The sequence below is a fragment of the Acomys russatus genome, chromosome 2, assembly GCF_903995435.1.
Source record: "Acomys russatus chromosome 2, mAcoRus1.1, whole genome shotgun sequence".
In the NCBI taxonomy this organism is placed as follows: Eukaryota; Metazoa; Chordata; class Mammalia; order Rodentia; family Muridae; genus Acomys; species Acomys russatus.
Genome location: NC_067138.1, coordinates 74,585,443 through 74,607,577, shown reverse-complemented (window position 1 = coordinate 74,607,577; position 22,135 = coordinate 74,585,443). Strand labels below are relative to the sequence as shown.

Sequence of the window (22,135 nt, the reverse complement as noted above, 5' to 3'; positions counted from 1 at the left end):
CAGAAGTTTTGAAAATTCCAGTTCCTTCTGCGGCTAGCCTTCTTCACTTAGAATAAAAAAACTCCATCTTTATTTTTGTCACAAACAGAAAGATTTCCTTCTTTCCAGAGATCAAACAACATTTCACTGCAGGGATAGATCATACTATCTCTGTGTATTAACCTTGATATGAATATGTGTGTTGTCTCCATAATTTGAATACTATGAACATTGCCATAATGGATAAGGAAATCAAAAATTTTGGAAATCTTTATTGCTGCATCTTATAATATTTCTATTTTTATTTCCTTTACCATGAAATGTTATTTTTGGCAAAATCTTAAACATTTTATTTTAACAATGAAAAACTTGGGAGCCAGACGCTAGGGTGAAAGCCTGCTAGCTTGGAGAAACAGAGAAAGCACAAAAGTGAGCTTCCCAAAAGGAAAGAGCCATCTTCCCGCTAAAAACCTCAAACTTAAGTCCTTCCCTTTATATCCTGTTCATTTCTCTATCCGTCTTCTTGACTTCTCCTTACTCTGCTTGGTTTTCTTTCTGTGTTCACTCCCTGTCAACTGATTGCTTTTTCTGCCTCTTGACCTAGGGTTGGCTTCATTTCATTCAAACAGAAAGCTCTTGGATTAAAGGTATGCACTGTGGATGAGCCTCACTGTAACTAGAAAAAATTCCCCTGTAAACAACACAGTCTTGTAGTTGATAGTGTTGATCAAATATCCTGCAGCAAAGAAACCTCCACACTACTCTGTAATGTCTCAACTATCCCCATCGATAATATATACGTGTCCTGTGATCTATTTCCCCTTAACTTTAAACACACATGCACGCGCATGTGCACGCACACACACACACACACACACCACTGTGCACCTGCCATTATATATACAGTGTTTATCCTGACTGGAATAAAGTGATAGCAGCAATGTATACTCCCAACATTCACCCATCTCCCAAATATGTCCAGCAATGGGGAAGCGGAAGGGAAAAGATCTCAGATCTTCATGACTTTATGAAGGGATCTACCAGTCCATCAAAAAGCATTCTTATTGAAAAGGAACATCAATTGCAGCACATCTAGTGTTGTCACTTAGGTATGTGAGGGTCTATATTCTGTAATTGTCAAGAAGAAATGACCAAGTTATGATTTTTGTTCTGGCACTCCTCTCCACTATTCTCCCTATATTAAAAATATCCCTATCAAGCAAATTATTTTTAACACTGGCTCTGTGACATCCATAATTTAGTAGGTAATAATTTAAGAATGACACTCGGTGACAAAGTGACAGAGTATATATTACACACTTCCTTGAAAAATTGTAGTTAAATATGGACATTCCTAGCATATCTCTAGCAATTTTATTTATGATATGAGTTTATTGTCATGGCATGAAATACGACAACTGAATTTATAAAAATGAAAGCATATTAGGAATTTTTATTTAAGAAATACAGCATACTACGTATTGGCCAGGATCTCTGTGAGCATGTGTTAATCATTTTTCTTGAAGAATTAGGTACAAAAGAAAATGAAGTAAAATGGAAGATGAGATTTGAATCAGGGGCACTCAAAAAGAGCCAGTGGGGTAGGAGGAACTAAGCAGGCATTCAGTCTAGTTGAAACTACCAAAACTCTTCTAAGACAGTTGAAACATAGTACATGGTTTACTTTATATTCAAAATGCCAACAGAAGACTAATGCCCCTTTCTGATCTCATTGGCGCTTAGCCTCTTCTTCAGTTGGTAAGATAGGGGTTGACTTCCTTCCTAGATTACGATTCTTTGCTCAAGTTGGTTAAAGCACACTCCTAAAATAGTACAGTGTTTCATCTGTTCTGAAAGGTCCATGATGTTACCAGCCTTGTAGTACTTGGTGAGGGTGGGATACCTGTCCACAGCAGATCCTGAGGTAATCCATAATAGTATTGGTAAACAGAATGAGTACTGGACCCAGGGATTTGTCCTCCTCAGGTCTAAGTTGCTGTATCTTGTTGATTGTTTTCTTCCTCTCCTTTTTCCTCTGGATTCCAAGATTTTCCATTCAACAGGGCTCTTTTGAGTCTTCTCCAGAAGATGTGCCTCCCCAGAGCATTGTCCTCCCACTCTAGGTAGGTGTTCCTGCTGAGAAGGCGATACAATTCCACCTGTTGCCTCAACAAGGACTTCTCCACCTTCTCCAGGACAATGAATATGATGCCAGAGTGGCTGTTCAGAAACTGCCATGTCTGAGCAATCTCGTATTCAAAGACACACCAGCGGCTCTGGATAAAATGTCTAGACACCACCACGATAACCTTCCGGCTCCTATGGAAGCCTTCCTGAATGATGTTGGCAGCGATGGCTACACCAGGAATAAAGTCTCTGTAGTGAAGGCAGAGTTGAAATGGGGGCACCCCTTCTTCTAAATTCTTTACCAACTCATTTCTCACCCAGTCCTCATCCCGGCTTGAGTAGATGACAAAGGCATCATAGATGCTTTCACCTCTGCTATACTTTTTACAACCAGCAATAAGTATCAGGTGAAAATAGAATTTGTAGATCAGAAATGCTATAGTGGATACCACAAGGACACTGATCACTGATGCACTGATGATGGTCCTGTGCATATAACATGTGGCATTCCTAAAATCCAACACCAGAGAGTCCTTCATCTCTACAGGTGTTCCACATGTCATTTGTTCAGCGTTCACCACAAACAGCTTCTGGTCCTTGACCCACTGCAAGAAGTTCTGATGTTCACATGTACAAGCAATAGAATTGTTAGTAAGATTTAAAAAGGCTAGACTCTTTGGAAAATGTGGCAGTATTCCTTTGGCTGTCTGTATGTGATTGAAACTGCAATCGAGAGTCTTGAGGGAGTACAGCTGTTTAAAATGAGATGGATCCAAAAACAGTAGGTTGTTGTGACTCATGTTTAGTAACTCAAGCCTATGGAGTGTGTCAAACACCCCCCAAGACACCTGTTGCAATTGGCAACTAGAAATATCCAGGAATGTCAAGTTTGTTGTGTTTGTGAAGACATTTGAAAGCGTGTCATCTTTGAAGGAATTGCCAGCCATTTTTAAGGTGTTGAGACTGGTCAAGCCATGAAATATGCCATCAAAGCCAATTTTGGTGTTAGTATAAGAGATGTCAAGATAACGGAGTTTTTCAAGGGATAAGAACACTGAGAATTCTGAGACCTTTTTTAAAGTGGAATGCTGAAAATCCAGGTACTGCAGCTCTTCTAGACCCAGGAAGTTTGTGCTCATGCTGATGATGCCATTGAAGCTGAGGTCCAAGTGTTTCAGGCTGTTTGTTCCCAAATCGGAGTAAGAACAGCAACTCATAATGCTCAGGCCATTCCCACTGAGATCAAGAAATGTGACATTTGGCAGATACATTTCTGTAAAACTGGTAGCCCCGCTGTTGCTAGCTAAAATCAATCTTTTAAGAAAGGGTAGTTCCAGATGTGGAAACTGCTTAAACTTACATTTAAAAATTGCTAAGGATTGCCATTTAAAAGGTGTAAGCATATATTCTAGGTGTTTTAAATACACATATGCCAAAGACATTGCAGAAACATTTGCCAAGCAACGAAACTCAGTAACATCCTCTGAAAAGTGATTTGCATATGCTAATCGGAACTCATCAATGGCCACATTGCACAGTCCTTCCATGACAGAGTTATCAAAGCTTTCCACATTCCTTTCATTTTTAAATTCTCCTAAGATCAACCGATGGACTTGTAAACCAGCCAGGTTTTGAATGCAAGTTTTCATTACATTTGTGCTATTAAAATTACTTCTTAGAGTCAGTTCATGGAGCCTAATTCCTTGAAAGGATCGAGGCTGAATGAAGTCAATTAGGTTCAAAGACAGATCTAAAGAGAGATTGAGCTGGGGATTTTCACGTAGAACTTGCAAGTCTTTGTGGTAAATTGTTTGAATACAGTTATTAGAAAGGTCCAAGTGTTCTAGGTTGATCAGATTAGAAAAATATTCAGGTAATTTGAAGGAATGTATCAGATTGTGAGCTACACTGAGTTTTTTTAAGGTTATAAGTTGTCCAATAGGGAAGCTCTCTAGAGAAGTCAGTTTTGTCTCCACAGCCACAAGATTCTCTAAACTTGATAGTCCAGAAAAACTTCCCACAGATAAACTCTGGATAGGGTTCCCTGTCAGTATCAAGGTTGAGAGCTGGTGTAAGCCATGATATGCCTTGTCTTCAATTGTCTCAATTTCACACCTATGGGAAAAAGAGATACCAATTATATATTTTTGCTTAATAAGACTTTCTATTAAAGCATTATTACAGTTTGTGCCTCTAAAAATAATTAAGGTTTGTCACAAATACTTTTCTTTTCTTTTTGTTCCCATCTTTCCAGGGCTCACTCCAAAGGATTCCTACCTCTCTTTTTCCTAATTAAACATTTTTTTTATTTTTTACATATACATTTATATTCTTATACATGTAGAAAATAAACTTCCTAAAGCAAGAGAAACCATGACACAATCAGGAATTACATTCATATTTAGAATTGAAAAAAGTATAAACCTCATGAGCTCATATAAATCAATGGCTTACTGTACAATAAAATGTTCATTATTTTCATAGACTTATTTGAGAAATATAAAATTTGTTATCTGGTTTCAAATTAGCAATGAATTCAAGGCTTGTACAAGAAAGCAGAATAAATCCAAGTTGATATTTGTTGACAAAAAAAAAAAAAAGACTTTATATTATCATAACAGTGCCTCCCCAAGGCACTGTCCTCCCACTCTAGGTAGGTGTTCCTGCTGAGAAGACGATACAACTCCACCTGATGCCTCAACAGGGACTTCTCCATCTTCTCCAGGACAATGAATATTATGCCAGAGTGGCTGTACAGGAACTGCCATGTCTGAGCAATTTCATATTCAGTACAAACAGATATGATATGCCACGTTATTGTAAAGAGACAAATATACAAAGCAAGGCAGATGACAATGGTGTAAGCAGGTAAAAAGCTCTGCAGAGTCAGCATTTCACACTGGCCACAGTGATAAACTATCAGACTATATAGGGCAGCAGATCCTTCATAAAGAAATCAAGTCAAGATCAACTACTTGGCACATACTGTTGGACAGAATATGTAAGAACCTTAGATTAAGTTTAGGTATTTCTTTCCACACATAGTCCTGCTTGTTCATCCAATAGGTATAGAAGATATGAATGGTCATTAGTTGTTAGTAATGATAAATGACTGAAGAACATCACTTTCAAAGACACAAATAATTGTAAGTGCCAAGTGTCAAGGATGGCATTAATGTTTACAAAATGTTACTCATATATGACAGTTAGATATTTGAAATCTGTCATTATCACAGGTAAATATTAATAATTGGTGACATGAGTAAGTTTTGTGGAAGAAGAAGGTAGTGGCCCATGAATGTGCACATCAAAGGAATTGATCCTCTCTCATAGGATGAAAGCAGACTTCACTGAGACTATTTAAGCGGAAATTTTATTGATAAATAGGAGTGAATGTGAAGAATAGGTGAAGTAAACAGCAGATCCAAAAGCAATAGTAGGCAGCAGGCCTGCCATCTGGATGAGCCACAACACAGTCTCTGTGGCTGAAGGGCAACAAAGGAAATAGGAAGACTAACATAATTTTGTGGACAGAGTGGATTTCAATAAAATAGAGATTCACAAGCCCAATAAAAGGTTCTGAATTTTATCACAAGATAAATGTAAGTTGAACTATATATAGCATTCATAGGAGCAAGCTCACAACAGAACTCATGTGCAGCCAACAGTGATGCATGGTAGACTTCATTGCAGATGTATGCCAGATACACTTAACAAACGACACGTTTCCAAATCTAGCCCAACTAACTTGTGCAATAACTATCACTTTTCTTATTCTTTTTGGAATATTTGTAGGAAATAAAATCATTTTGGTTTGTGCTTTATTTATTTAATGGTAATTTCAAAAATGGTGGGGGTATAAGAAAAAGAATTCTGGTAGAGGAGGCCACGTAGCCAGAGTTAGCTGTGTCTATGCTTCTTTCTCTCCCAGTGTGATCTTTGGAACCCATTATTTTCTTTGGGTTTCCATCATCCCACTTCTAAATGAGAAAATTGAGTTTTATTCTTTCTCAAGTTCCCTCTTTCAGTTATGATTTCAAAGCCCATAAGCATATACATATCTTGCCATATATAGAAGATGGGGGAAATTTTTTTTCTGTTTCTACTCCATAGTATTGAGCTCATAGCTTTAAAGAAATGAAATGATAGAGTGAAAAAACGTTGAACTTGGAAGCAAGAGCGGTGATCTTGACTCTAGTCAGCTGAGCTAAGCAATATTACTTGAGATAAATCACTCAGATCCTTTAAAGCCCAGTTTTCTTAGCTGTATACAAAAAAATACATATATACATATATGTTTCTACAGAAAAACTGAAGACTATCTGGTCTATTTCAAATTGGTTTTTTTTTTTTTTTTTTTTTTTTTTTTTTTTTTTTTTTTTTTTGGAGCCCTGTTTAGTTACTACACATTAGTCACCCAGTGGGAAGGCACAGGGAATAGCTTGTCTGTTCTGCTCTAATGCAAATTGTTCTGTGAGGTAAGGGATGAGAAACTTGATTTCTTTCTGAGCACACATTCAAAGTCTTTAAGGAATGTTCTTACATTGTACTGTAGATCAATGTTCTATTATATAGGATGAGAAACTATGTCCTCATTATTAAGAAGAGTTTATTCTGTTGATTTTTTTAACCTGCCTATCTATCTTAGTTTCCTTCAAATCTTCTTGAGAAAACTAAAGTGTACAATCTACGTGGATTATTAAAATAGCATTTTAAAACTTGTAAACCGCACTAAATAATTTTAGTACATACATCATTTAATAACATTTAACCTTAGAGGGAGATTTATCATTTTCTTTTAATAGGAGTGAAAATTGAGATTCTGTGAAAATTACCTGCAACAGGTCATATGGTTGTAAATGTTGGAGGAAGAATGGGTTTCATTCTGCTTCTCCCTACAGAGTTGATGCCTCCCCCTTTGAAATACTATATCAATACCCAAGTAAAGAACAGCATACACTGGGTAGCGGCTAATTTTTTAACAATAATGACTGCTTTGCAGAAGTCTTTTAATACTGTTATTTTTTTTATCAAGAAATTTTAGAATAAAAATATTAAATACTCCTGTAGTTTAACACACATTGCAGGAAAAATAAGGTATTTTTTTACTTCAAAATTTAAGGATGCCCATGGTCATTACAACACGCTGATGTAAAGATGAAGTTAAGCTGTAAAGTTCCCTCTCTGCTGGTCAGATTTCAGCAGGAAGGTGCCATGAAGGCTCCTGTGAAAGAAAAGACATTAATGGTCTTAGCCAGCTATGAACCCAATAAACTCTAATGCTAGTCTACGAAGCAAGATATATCCTGTGGTGAAATGCCAGCATAACTATTCTAAGGGTAACAAATCTTTCTTAGATTAGGTTTTTGTCCCATCCCACAAGAGGTTATCCAAGGATAGTACTGTTAACATGGTAAAAAAAACAAAAAACAAAAAACAAAAAACAAAAAACAAAAAAAACATCAATTAGAGAGGTCTATGGCCCTGATGTTTGATGTGTGGGGAGGGTGATTATTTGGTTTAGTTAAATTAGCAATGGTACAAGACTTCTGTGTAAAAATTATATATATATACCCATCAACAAATGTCACTTCTCTTTATAGTAAACAGTAATGAATGCAGATATTATTAGATGTGCAAGTTGCTGAAAAAAAGAACAATACTTCTCTGCTCAGCCCTAAAATGGATATTTATAGCACATCCTCTAAGGATCAGATAACACTGAGTAAGAAAGAACAGACAGAAACGAAAGATCCCATTCCTAGCCTGCTGGAGCCTACCAGCAGCAGTGTAGTCCATTTCCCCTACACACACTGTTTCCTGGGCCCCATCCTTACCTGCAATCCCAAAGACCATCAGCCATCAGAGACTACCAGGCCCCATCTCTACATGCAATCAGGGACTACCAGTTCTACCTGTATCCCAGGAGGTCTGATCCCATACAGGAAAACTAGAGAACTGCTACCATAGGGGGACCACCAGCTGTGCCTGCAATCCCAGAGGCCTACTACCATCAGGGACCTTCAGGTCTGCCAACACCAGTGACAATAAGATGGCTAGAGGTCGGTGTAAGAACATAAGCACAAAACCCATATGGCACCACTGGAACCCAACTATCCTAACACAGTAAGCACTGGATATCCTATCACACATGAAGTAGAGAGAAAACATCTTAAATATAATGTTATTAAAATGATAGAGGTCTTAAAAGAGGAAAATAAATCACTCAGAGAAATATAGGATGATACAATCAAACAGGAGAAGGAAATGAATAAAAAGGCTCAAGACTTGAAAATGGAAATAGACACATTAAAGAAAACACAACTGAAAAAATACTGGAGATGGAAAGCCTAGAAAACAGAATAGGAACTACAAATAGAAGCATCATTAAGAGAATGCAAAAAAATGGAAGAGACACTCTCAAGAGTAAAAGATATAATAGAAGAAATTGATTCATCAGCCAAAGAAAATGCTAAATCTAAAAAACTTATTTTTAAAATTTTAATTTATTATACTTTATTCAGATTACATCCTGAATGTTATTCCCTCACTTGTATCTTCCCACTCCCAACCTCCCTTCCTCTTCTGCTCTCTCCCCTAGACCTTCTGCCCATCCCCTAGAGCTCTGACAGAAGAGGACTTCCTCGCCTACCATACGGCCACAGCATATCAGGTCTTATCCAGATAGCATACTTTCCCTTCCTCTGTGTGCCACCAAGGGAAAATAATCAAATTGGGGGCACCAGAGTTTATGTCAGACTCAGTCCACACTCTCCCCACAACCATAGAGAATGAACTCTCCAATGGCCAGCTCTTGTCAGGGGGTTTAGGTTTACTGTATGCATTGTGCTTGGTTGGTGCAACAGTTTGTGAGCTCCCCTACCCCATCCATATCTGACAGCCTTTATGGTCTCCTTGTGGGGCTTCTGAACCCTTTGGATTCTTCCATCTCTCTCTCTCAATGCTCCTTTTGGAGTCCAGCAGTGAGTCCCAGCATCTGTCCCAATTTGCCTCTTGGTGGAGTTTCTCAGAGGACATTTGTGTTGGGATAATATCCACTTTTAACATAAAACATCCAGGAAATCTGGGACACTATGAAAATACCAAACCTAAGAATAATAGGAATAAAAGAAGGAGAAAATTCCAGCTCAAAAGTCCAGAAAATATCAATAAAATCATAAAAGAAAAAGAAAGAGATGCTTATAAACATACAATAAGTTTACAGAGATCCAAACATATTGGACCTAAAAAGAAAATCCTCCTACCAAATAATAACCAAAACACTAAATGTACAGAATAAAAAAAAAAAATATTAAAAGCAGTAAGGGAAAAGGGCCAAGTAACATATAAAAAGCAGACCTATTAGAATTATACCAGACTTCTCAACAGAGACATTAAAAGTCAGGAAGGCCTAGGTAGATATCATGTTGTCTCTAAGAGATCACAGATGCCTGCCCAGAATCACCATGAATGGAGAAAACAAGGTATTCCACAACAAAAGCAAATTTAAACAATATCTTTCCACTAACCCAACCCTACTGAGGATACTAGAAGGAAAATTACAACACAAGGAGGGTTATACCCAAGAGAAGACAGGAAATAAATAATTTCTCACAAGCAAAAACAACAGAAGCGAAACCCAGACAATTACATACATATAAACACACACACACAAAAAGGTCCTCCATGTAAAGAGATCCAAAATAAAGCAGGAGTAGCTATTTTAATAGCTAATAAAATAGACATTCAACCAAAAGTAATCAAAAGAGATGGGGAAGGATGCTTCATACTCATTGAAAGAAAAATACACCAAGAAGATGTCTCAGTTGTGAACAGCTTTTCCCCAAATGCAAGGGTACCCATATTCATAAAAGAAATATTACTGATGGTTAAATCACACATTGAACCCCCACATTGACTGGGAGACTTCAACACATCACTCTCACCAATAAACAAGTAAAGGAGACAGAAACTAAACAGAGAAATACTGAAACTAACTGATATATTGAATCAAATGGACCTAACAGACATCTAGAACATTTCACGGAAACATACACAAAAATATTCCTTCTTCTCAGCAGCACATGGAACCTTCTGCAAAGCTGACCACATACTCCATTACAAAGCAAGCCTCAACAGATCGAAGAAGATTGAAATAACCCCTGTATCCTATCAGACCACCATGGATTAAAGCTGGGCTTCAACAACAACAGAAACAATAGAAATCTTACAAACTCATGGAAACTGAACAACTCTACTCAATGACCACTGGGTCAGGGAAGAAATAAAGAAAGAAATTAAAGTCTTTATAGGACTAAATAGAATGAAGGCATAACATATCAAAACTTATGGGACACAATTAAAATTGTGCTAAGAGGAATGTTCATAGCCCTAAGCACCTACATAAAGAAGTTGGAGAGATTTTATACAGCAACTTAACTGCACACCTAAAATCTCTAGAACAAAAAGAAACAAACATACCAAAGAGGAATAGATGGGAAGAAACAATCAAAATCAGGCCTGAAATAAATAAATTAGAAACAAAGAAAACAATACAAAGAATTAACAAAACTAAAAGCTGATTCTTTGAGAAATTAAACAAGATAGACAACCCTTCAGCCAAACTAATTAAAAAGAATAGAAATAATATCCAAACTCACAAAATCCAAAATGAAAAGTGGGACACAACAACAGATTCTTAGGAAATTCAGAGAATCATTTGGTCTTAGTTCAAAGGCCTACATGCCACAAAAGCAGAAATTTTAAATGAAATGGACAATTTTCTTGATAAATTCCACTTAACAATCTGAGTAGTCCTATAATCCCTAGGGAAATAGAAACCATAATTAAATGCCTCCCAAACAAAAACAAAAACAAAAACAAAAAACAAACAAACAAAAAAGCCCAAGGACCGATTGTTTTAGCACAGAATTCTACCAGACTTTCAAAGAAGAGCTAATACCAGTACTCCTCAAAATAGAAACAGAAGAATCATTATCAAACTCATTCTATGAAGCAACAGTCACCCCAAAACATAAGCCACACAGAGATTCAAGCAAGAAAGAGAATTTCAGACCAATATCCTTTGTGAACTTTGATGCAAAAATACTCACAAACAGATTCCAAGAACACATTGAATCATCATCCACTATGATCAAGTAGGCTTTATCCCAAGGATGTAGGGATGGTTCAACATAGAAAAATCCATCAATATAAAACACCATATAAACAAACTGAAAGAAAAAATCATACGACCCTCTCAATAGATGCTGAAAACATCTTTGACAAAATCCAACACCCCTTCATGATAAAAGTCTTGGAGAGACCAGGAATACAAGGCCCATACCTAAACATAATAAAAGCAATATGTTGCAAGGCAAGAGGCAATATCAAGTTAAATGCAGAGAAACTTAAAGCAATTCCACTAAAATCTGGGAAAAGACAAGGATGTTCACTCCCTCTAAATCTATTCAACATAGTACTTGAAGTTCTAGTAAGACAACTAAAGGAGATCAAGGGGATAAAAACTAGAAAGGAAGAAGTCAAAATATCATTATTTGCAGATAGAATGATACTATATATAAGTTACCCCCTAAAATTCTACCAGAGACCTTCTAAAGCTGATAAATACCTTCAACAAAGTGGCTGGATACAACATTTACTCAAAAAACAAATCAATAGCCCTCTTCTATAAACATACTGAGAAAGAAGTTAGAGAAACAATACCTTTCACAATAACCACAAATAATATAAAGTACCTTGGTGAAACTCTAAACAAGTGAAAGACCTGTATGACAAGAACTTAAAGTTTCTGAAGAGAGAAAGTGAAGATTATTGGAAGATGGAAAGATGTCCCATGCTCATGGATTGGTAGGATTAACATAGTAAAAATGGCCATCTTACCAAGAGTACTCTACAGATTTAATGTCTTTGCCATCAAAACTCCACCACAATTTTTAACAGACCTAAAGAGAAACTCATATGGAAAAATAAAAACCCAACATAGGGAGAACAGCCATGTAGAACAAAAAACTTTTCGAGGTTTCACCATCCCTGATTTATTATTACTTCAAAGCAGTAATAATAAAAACCACTTCATATTGGCATAAAAAACAAATAGGCTGATCAATGGAAAGAATCAAATTCAGAATAAACTCATATACCTATGGACATTTAAGTTTTAACAAAGAACCCAAACCCATACAATGGAAAAAAGAAAGCATCTTCTACAAATGCTGCTATTCTAACTGGATTTCTGCATGTAGAACAATGGAAATAAATTCATATTTATCACCCTGCACAAAACAAGTCCAAGTGGATCAAAGACTTTAAAAAAAAAAAAAAACCAGATGAACTAAATCTAATAGTGGGAAAAATGTTTAAAAGCATTGGTACGGGAGACAATTACTGAATTGAACACCAACAACTCAGGCACTATGATAAACAATAAATGGGACCTTATGAAACAGAACAGCTTCTTTCAGTAAGGCAAAGGACACCATCAATAGGACAAAATGGCAGCCAACAGATTGGGAAAAAATATTCACTAATCTTATATCCTGCACAGGGCTGATATACAAAATATATAGAAAACTCAAAAAATTAAGCACCAACAAACCAAATAATTTTATTTAAAAATGGGGCATAAAACTAAATTGAGAATTCTCAACAGAGGAATCTCTAATGACTGAAAAGCACTTAAAGAACTGTCCAATGTCCTTAGTCATCTGTAAAATGGAAATCAAACAACTCTGATATTCCATCTAACACTGTCAGAATGCATAAGATAAAAAACTCAAATGAGACCACATCCTGGACAAGATGTGGTGTAAAAGGAACACTTCTTCATTGCTGTTGGGTGTACAAACTTGTACAACTACTTTGGAAATCAATTTGGTGCTTTCTCAGAAAATAAAGAATAGCTTTACCTCAAGACCAAGACATATTTCTCCTGAGCATATACTCAAAAGATACTCCAATACACCACAATGACATTTGCTCAACTATGTTCATAATATCCAGAAAATGGAAACAACCTATATGTCCCTCAGTGAAGAATGGATAAAGAAATTATGGCATTTACACATGGAATACTACTCAGATGTTATAAACAAGGAATTCATGAAGTTTGTAGGTAAATGGATGAAACTAGAAAAGATCATCTTGAGTGAGGTAACCCAGACCAAAAAAGACACACATGATATGTACTCATTTATAAGAGGATATTAGCCATAAAGTACAGGATAACCATATCAAAGTCCACAAACCCTAAGAAGGTAAGTAAAAAGGAGGGCCCAAGGGAGGAATCTTGAATCTCATTCATAAGTGGAAATAAAATAGACATCAGAAGTAGATGAAGAGAGCAAACTGAGTGGGAGACGGTGTGGTGGTGGGGGGAATGAGGAAGGGACCAGTTATGGGAAAGTGGGGGTAGAAGAAGGTAGGGTTGAGAGAGAGATGGGAAGCAGATGTAGGAGGAGATCCCTGGGACAAGCTGGAAACCATCAACAGGGCAGGCTCCTGGGAGGATAAGGGGTGACTCTAGTTGAGACTCCTAACACCTAGGGATATGGCCTCCATTGCAGGTAAGGGGACACCAACCCACCTACAAAACTTTTGACCCCAAATTTACCCTGCCTACAAGATGGGCAGGAATAAAGATGGAGAAGTGTTTAAAGAAATGGCCAACCGATGATTGGCCCAATTTGAGACCCACCCCTGGGAGAGAGCCAACCACTGTCACTATTAATAATACTCTGCTATGCTTGCAGACATAATCCAAGCTAAGTGTCCTCTGACAGGCTCCACCCAGCAATGTATCAAAAGAGATGCTGAGATCCACAGTCAAATTTTAGACAGAGATATGAGAATCTTGTGGAAGAGTTGGGGGGAAGAATAGAAAGACCCAGAGATGACAAGAACTGCCCAAGAAGACCAACAGAGTCAACTAACCTAAGCCCATGGGAACACACATAGACTGAACCACCAGCCTAAATACAGGCTCCCTACACTTATGGAACTGATGGACAGCTCAGTCTTCATCTGGGTTCTTTAGCAACTGGAGCAGTGGTTATCCCTGACATGGACTCTGTTACCTGCTGCTGGATCACTTTCTTCTAGCTGAATAGCCATGTCTGGCCTCAAAAGAAGAGGATGTACTTAGTCCTTTCTTTGAGAAGAAGGTGAGGGAGGGAGAAATGGAGGTAGAGGGTGGATGGTTTGACTGTGATGAGAGAAGGAAAGGAGATATAAGTGGGATGTAAAGTGAATAACAGAGAGAGAGAGAAAGAGAGAAAAGAAGAAGAAGAAGAAGAAGAAGAAGAAGAAGAAGAAGAAGAAGAAGGAGAAGTGTAAGAGACATAAGACAGGGAAAAGAGGTGCTATCTGTGGGGCATGACACAGTCATTGCAAATTTGATCCCACAACACTTGCAGTTACCTTCAGTAGACCTTCCTATGGAAAGACAGTCATTGTTTATTAACTGTTTATTAAATTGTTGAGTTTACTAGGCTCCAATAGCTAGGCCTTACTATGGCCACACTGAGAACCTGGATAAACAAAAAGATATGAATTTAGAATGCAGACCTGTTGGGAGGAGTCAAAATGAATAGGGGTAAGAGGGAATTAAGATGTACAAAATTGCCAAAGAACATATTTAACCAATAAACACTATTTCACTTCTCATCTAAAATATTGGTTAAAATTTTATGTGTTCCGGCAAATGGTATGCTGCCCTGAATCAGAGAAGACAATGTCAGCAACTGTGTCTTGCCCAAAGCAGATATTTTTCTTGGACCCTTGGCATCTTTCTTTGTGGACCCTTGTCTGGAAGTGGAGGAGACACTCCCTCCTGGTAAGCTTAGTGCTTGGATAGAGGTGAGCGGACCCCCCTGCTGATAACAACCCACCAGACCCAAATGCATTAAAAAGCTAGTTCCTAGCAGACCCCAACCCACACAAAAGAGGTCAAAAGCTGGCTCTTCAAAGAAAAACATCAAAGATGCCCTGGAGACAAGCCCCAGGAGGTGTCCTGGCTGTGTCTACTGCTATTCAGGTAGCCTTGGTTTAAGAACCCAGAGGTTGGAAGGTTTGGCAGCACACTCCCCATTTCTCCCTCAGTAGATCTCTGTCCTTGTCATTCTTTTATCATTAAGCTTAGTGAATTAAAATGTAGTTATATGACTCTTGACTGTCTTTATTTTAATAAAGTGCTGTCGGTCAGTTATCTGGCTTTCCCCTCTGGAAGGGATATAGATTTCCATTGTCTCAACCCTGGCTGAGTGTAGCTGTCCTGAGCTCCTTCCCTGCCCAGAAGGCCTTCTTTGTGACTGGTTCTCAGGGCAAAGTCTTCTTCAGCTATCCCCCAGAAGGCTGAAGAAAACTCTGTGACCAGATTCTCAGGCCAGCCTCCCAGAGAAAGGAACCCACATTTCTTCAGAGGTAATATTTTTCTCATTCTCTACTCTCTATTCTACCTTTAATATTCCAATCATCTTCTGCACTTATTCACATCTAAAATCTTTCGTGATTCCCTCCCACAGATAACAAAACAGCACCTCTTCCAAACAACACGATTTGTTGCCTTTATTTACACATATTTCATAACTTACTGTTGTAAAACACCTGTTGGTTAACATTTGTTGGATTCATGCTATGTGCTCAATAATGAGGGCAAGATTTTTACTTATTAACTAATTTAAGATGATATATATTCTTCTTAATAATTAGGGGTATGGGTTATGTATTTATAAATTCTTTTTCTGTGGTTTAGAATGCAGCATATAAGATGTGGTCCGTAAATAGCTGATGACATAGTTTAATGTAGAATTTTCCCTAGATATTTTTATCTACCTCTCCATCGAACTGAAACCTGGTGAATAAAAGTAGCTTCTCTAAGGATGTACACCAAATAGTACATCTGCCTAGTGAATGAGTGAAGGAAGCTGAGTTAAAACTAGCTACGTTTTGAGCCAAGAGTGCAAATGATGTAAGAAATAAATATCTCACTTTGTGCAGCATATAATAGCTCACTCATTACCTGGATAAATCCAGCCACTGAAGTTCTGAAAAATTGGAGAAGCTATGGCTTCCTAAGGTCTTCAGGGGGTTGAAGCTCAAATCTAAGTTCTTGGTTGAAGAAGGAATGTTGTCAGGGATTTTGTGGAGATTCTGTTCCATGCATTGGTAGGTAATATTAGGTTCCACCTGTAAATATCACACAGTAAATGTATTTTCCCACTGCATATGTTCACAAAGACAAATAACGGGGTGATGAAACTCTCATATACACATGGCAGTCGACATCCCATCCTTCTATCCATTCACTTGTTTGTTTTATTTTGTTTGAAACATGTTCTCATTTAGCCCAGTATGGCCTTCAATTTGCTATGTAGCCAAAGATGACATTGAATTACTGATCTATCTGCCTCTCCCACACAAATGCTGGCATTACAGATGTATGGCCTCACATCCATCCTTCTCCTTTCTTTTATCTACCGCTTCATGTTCACAAAATGTCTTATTCTCTATGCAAGGAAGAAAAATGTATTTCCTGCATTCTCAATGTGTTAACCTTCAACTACAAAAAATATGATTAAATGAGATAGCCATGGGATCAGGTATTAAAGAACTCTGAAGCCTGAAAACCTTGGTTTTTATAACAGATGTTCTGTGCCACTTGGTACAATGGTGTTTTTTTCTTATTATTAATTTATTTTTTGAGATTATGATTATATCATTTCTCCTTTCATTTCACTTCCCTCCATTCAAATTCTCCCTTACCCCTTTTTCTTTGCCTCTTTCAAATCCATGGTATCTTTTTAATTAATTGCTACATATATATTTATTTATGCATATAAATATAATCCGACATATAGAAGGACAACCTGCTCAGTTTGTATAATATTATTCATACATATATTTTCAGGGATGACCATTTGGATTTTGTCACCAATTGGTGTGATTCTTCCTTGGGGAAGATTATTTCTTCCACTCAATAAACAGAGACCATTACAGAAAACCACAATGACAGATGTGGAGGTGCACACCTGTAATACCAGCTCTCAGAGAGGCAGAGGTAGGCTCTCTGTGAGTTTGAGGCCAGCCTGGTCTAACAATCGTGTCCAAGGCTACAGAAAGAAACTAGCTCTCAAACAGCAATAGCAACAACAAGAAATAAAATAAAGAAAATGACAATCAATCAAAATATAGGATTCTGGAGCCCAGTCCCAAGAGATACATTTAAAATACAACTCCCACATCCAAGGCCCAGGAATCACTGCAGAAGAGGAGGCTGAAAGATTGTAAGAGCCAAAGGATCAGGAAGCTTACTGTGATAATGTTTCCCAGAGCTACACCCATAAAGTCCTAATAATATGACTGACTAAGCATGTGCTTAACATGTTCAGGACAGCAACTAGACATGCTACAATTCATGCGGCAAGAAGCCCAAGAGTTCTTTTTTTTTTTTTTTTTTTTTTTTAAGAGTTCTTAACTGTATACAAAGAACTAAAGAATGCTGAGAGTGGGACAAAGTTTTTCGGTTTTTGCTCATATATTTTTATATTATCTTCAGTGAACACTACTAGTTTTATATAAAATTCATGTATTTTTGTACATTGCTTTCAATAAAATTGTCATTCAAATTACTTATCCTCATTATTTACAGCCACATGGAAAGTACCAACAAAGATGTCCAGACATGTCCTAGCTACCACTGTATTTTTTTGACAATGCCATTTGCTTCTTTAGTTTATTGATTTTAACAGCTTGGTATAAGAATCAGAGGCAGTCTTAGAGTGCATGGATCCCAGTGGTGGAAACAGTACTCTAGGTCAAGTGCTTTGTGCTGTCACAGTCCCCACTTAATTTTATCTATTTTCTCATGTTCACTATAAAACCTATACCTTAAGCTTCCATCTAATTTGATAATTATATGATTTCTTTCAGAAAAAATGCTTTGTTTAGCCCAGTGAATTTTGTTTTCTCTTATTTAAAAGCAACAGAATTCTCAAAGGACTTAAGATGATCAGAGCTTATCTCAAAGCTTGCTATAATGAAACTGATAAATATTAATGTTAATTATCATGGGTTAGTATTGATTCCTTACCACATTATTAGCACTTTACTTAGATCTTGTGTATTTTATATTAATATTTAAAAACTCTTTTAAAGATGAAGAAAATAAAAGAGATGGAGTAACACTCACATAGTCAGGGGATTTGTACAGATACAGTGCCTTCACATACATGTGCTTAACTGATACTCATCATAGGACCCTTGAAAAGAATTTATCTAATAGAGTCACATACCAGGCAGAAACTCTTCTCTCATCCTTTTATTTCCTTCACAGATTGTGATCGCCAGGCAATTTTGTGTTGCCTACAACATTAGTTTTCAAATGTTGTACACTTGATGACTTGGACCATGGACATTAGATGTTGTCCAGCAGCCATTCTCTCATTTGATTCACACATACATAGTGAAGACATATTGTGATCTAGGCCAGTGGGTCTCAATGTGTGGATTGCAACGCATTTAGGGGGTCAAATGATCCTTTCACAGATGTCACATACCATTTGTTTTGAATTACGCATAGTTACATTATGATTAAAAAAGTAACAAAGTTACAGTTATGAAATAACAATGAAAATAATCTTATGGTCTTGGGTCACCACAACCTGAGGAACTGTATTAAAGGGTCAGAGCATGAGGAAGGTTGACAGTCACTGAGCTCCAGGTGCATAGTAACAAATGCAAGCAGTGATACTAGCCTCTTGTGGATTCTACACAAAGGGCAGGATAAATGATAAAAATACAAAATGATATGACTGATGAAAAAGCATACTATGAGGCTAAAGGCAAAGATCTACATGACGCTATCAAGAAAAACCACACATTTACCCAAAGATTTTCATAAAGTGAAAAAATAAATCCTTAAATCAAAGCTGCATATTTCAGGGTTTGCTATATGCCACACTCAGCAATGGAACTGTGAAACATGCTTAAAATAAATAGAAATGTATGGTAAACATAAAATATGGCTCATCGTCTAAGACTCTGTACAAAAAAATGGAATATAAAATATCTTAACAGTTGAATTATATTTGATTACACAAAAGAGTACCTCCAAAACTAACTTCATCTACTTCTTCTTAATTTTTCTATTTGACCACTAGGAGATTTGAATATTTCATAATTTTACTATAAGAGAGCGCTGATCCAGGGGAGAGATGGTGTGGGTAGGACACACAGTCAAAGGCTCTCTGGGACGAATCAACCATCAGGACACCAAAGGATTAACAAAAGGTTATTAAGGAGTAATTTGATAAATCCAAGTCTCTGGACCAATGACAACAAATACAGTAGAAAGTAAGTGTAGTTATCGAAAGGAAAGTAAGTTAGGAAACTAGTCATCAACTCTAGAGACAAGGCCAAGGAAACTGGGACCAGACCTATGGAAAGAACAGGCAGCCTTTGAGGGTTCCCAGAATACTGTAGACACCAAGGCTAGTGGACTTTATCTCAGTGTGACACTGATTGGAAACTTTATCTCTGTCAATATAACTGAGGAATCAGAAAACAAGACACTGAGATGGCAAGGCGTTAGTCATTGTTATAAGTTACAGTATTTTCTCCTATGTCAACACCATGAGTCTTAACTCAGAACACCTGTCTTGAGCTTCTGGGCCTACCTCACCCTGCATTGCCTCCTTGTTTGCCCAGTTCTATTGTGAGCTTCCAAGACAATTGCCCAGTCTGTGCAGTGAAAAAACAAGAAATAATGATGAGTCAGATTACTCAGTAGTCATTATTTCACCAGGAAGGGAGTCGTAGCTTTAGCTGATGTTTTACACTGCTTTGTCTGTCTCTGTTTCTGTCTCTTTCTGTCTCTCTCCTTCCCTTCCTCCCTCCCATATCTTTATCTTCTAGAATTAGTTGCAGAATCCCAAAAATCCCAGTTAGACAATTCTTTCAATTTTTAAAGAAATTCTTTTACTTTTTCAATTGTTACATGTATTCATGTGTGTGTGTTTGTGTTTGTATGTGTGTGTGTGTGTGTGTGTGTGTGTGTGTGTGTATGTGTGTGTGTTCATGCATGTACATACCTGCCAAGGCAGACATTAGGAACTCAGAGGACTTTTTTTCTTTTTTTGTGATGTATACATTTGATTTTTTTAAGTTTTAATTTTATTAATTTATTCAGATACAACTCAGTTGTTATCCCATCATTTGTATCCTCCCATTCCTCCCTCCCTCCCACTTTTACCCTGTTCCCCTCCCCTAGGTCTATGACAGAGGGGAATCTCCTCCCCCACTATATGGTCATAGGCTATCAAATCTCATATTGGTACCCTGCTTATTCTTCCTTTGAGTGCCACCAGGCCTCCCCACTAAGGGGAGGTGGTCAAATATGGAGCATCAGAGTTCTTAAAAGAGTAGATTCTCTGCTTCCACCTTGTGGGGCTTGGCAACTGAACACAGGTCATCAGGCTTGGCAGAAGCTGCCCCTACCTGCTGAACCACTGCTCCATCCCTCAAAGATGCTTCATAAGAAAGAAAAATGACAACCACTTTCATCTGAGTTGGAAAAGGAAGGAATGACTGCTAAAAGCTGCATGTCCAGAGTACCCACAGAAACTGTCTTCTTAAAGCCCTCTAGTAAGCACTAGTAAGACTTTTGCTTTGTTTTGTTAATTTTTTTATTATTAATATAATTTGTTTAGTTTACATCCCAATGATAGCCTCCTCCCTCTGAGGCTCTGAGAGGCTCAGTTACTTCTTTGGAGTCACTTAGGCAGGTCACAGAAGAATGACTTTAAACCAGTTTTACGAATTTCAAGTCTCTGGTCCTGAGTCAGAAGTCATAAATGGAACAAGACACCACTCGCTGCCTCCATCTGCCTGTTCATACTGGGTCTTTTTGTTCCCACTGCTTCTGGAGCTCTTGGTTAGTTTAGCTCCTTTGTGCAAAATAAACTAACCAGAACCCACAGCAGGAAGTTCTGAGCTGGGGACAGTTTTGAGAAACAAGGGAGGCTAGCAGAAAAAGAGCCGATTAAGGCACATACCTCTATGCAGGGAGCCGTGCTCTCGGGTCTTAGGAAGGAGAGAAACAATGCCATGATCAGAGTCCCAGCCAGGAGCAAAGGAGGCATCATCCTGGCATTTTCTGTAACCAGTGGAGGCCCTGAGAATGCATGACGAACTGGAACCGGTGGCAGGCCAGAGTCCCCGGGGGCACCAGCCTCTTCTCTCTCAGTGGGTGCCCCTCTGCAAGCACTGTATTGAAAGACGTTCTGCCTAAAGGCTGAGAGGAAGTGAGAGTGGCAACATTAGCATTTTTGGTTTTGTTCTAGAATTTATCTGCCCCATCCGAGGAGGAAGAGGAGAACAGGAAGGAGAGGGCGTTTGCTGACCGGCGGTTAGAGAAACAGCAAGAGGAAGCTGGCATTCATCCCAGGGAGTCATATGACCTCTGGGCTTGGTGAATGCAGGCAAGTAACTAGATACTCCTTTAGCCAGTGTACAAGCCTGGAGGAACATCCGCATTCCTGCTTTTTTTTTTTTTTTTAAAGTGGTGTCAGACTATTCCAGCTACACTTCTAAGTCTTCCACGCTACAGAAGGGATGTTTCAAACTAAAGGAATGTATTTTCTCACAATGCTGAAGGCTACAACTCAGAATCAAGATGTCAGCGCGTGTTCTGTGTTCTGATCTCTTCTCTTACCTGTCTATGTGTACATGTTTGCTCATAGAGGATGGGTGTGTGTGTGTGTGTGTGTGTGTGTGTGTGTGTGTGTGTGTGTGTGTGTGTGTGCAAACCAGAGCTCACACCTATTGAGTGCCTTTCCTAGTTGCTTTCAATCTTCTTTTCTTATTATTAATTATTATTAGAAACAGGAACAGAGACAGTTTATTGTGAAAGGGAAAGTATTCTCAAGAATAAGAGTGGGTTAATGAGCAGAGAGAAAACTCAAAAAGCTCCACCATAGTTTTGGAGTGAGAGTCTCTAACTGAACCTGGTGCT

General features: G+C 37.9%; 1 protein-coding gene across 1 annotated transcript; it reads right to left on the bottom strand.

Moving 5' to 3' along the window:
• Window positions 1–1,828: 1,828 nt before the first annotated feature.
• On the bottom strand, window positions 1,829–21,496 carry Tlr4 (toll like receptor 4). The gene is made up of 3 exons (XM_051163217.1): window positions 21,177–21,496; window positions 16,145–16,311; window positions 1,829–4,221 (listed from the first exon to the last, which is right to left on the bottom strand). Exons 1-3 carry the CDS (start codon window positions 21,264–21,266, stop codon window positions 1,968–1,970), a joined length of 2,511 nt encoding a protein of 836 aa, XP_051019174.1. The 5' UTR covers window positions 21,267–21,496; the 3' UTR covers window positions 1,829–1,967.
• Window positions 21,497–22,135: the final 639 nt, after the last annotated feature.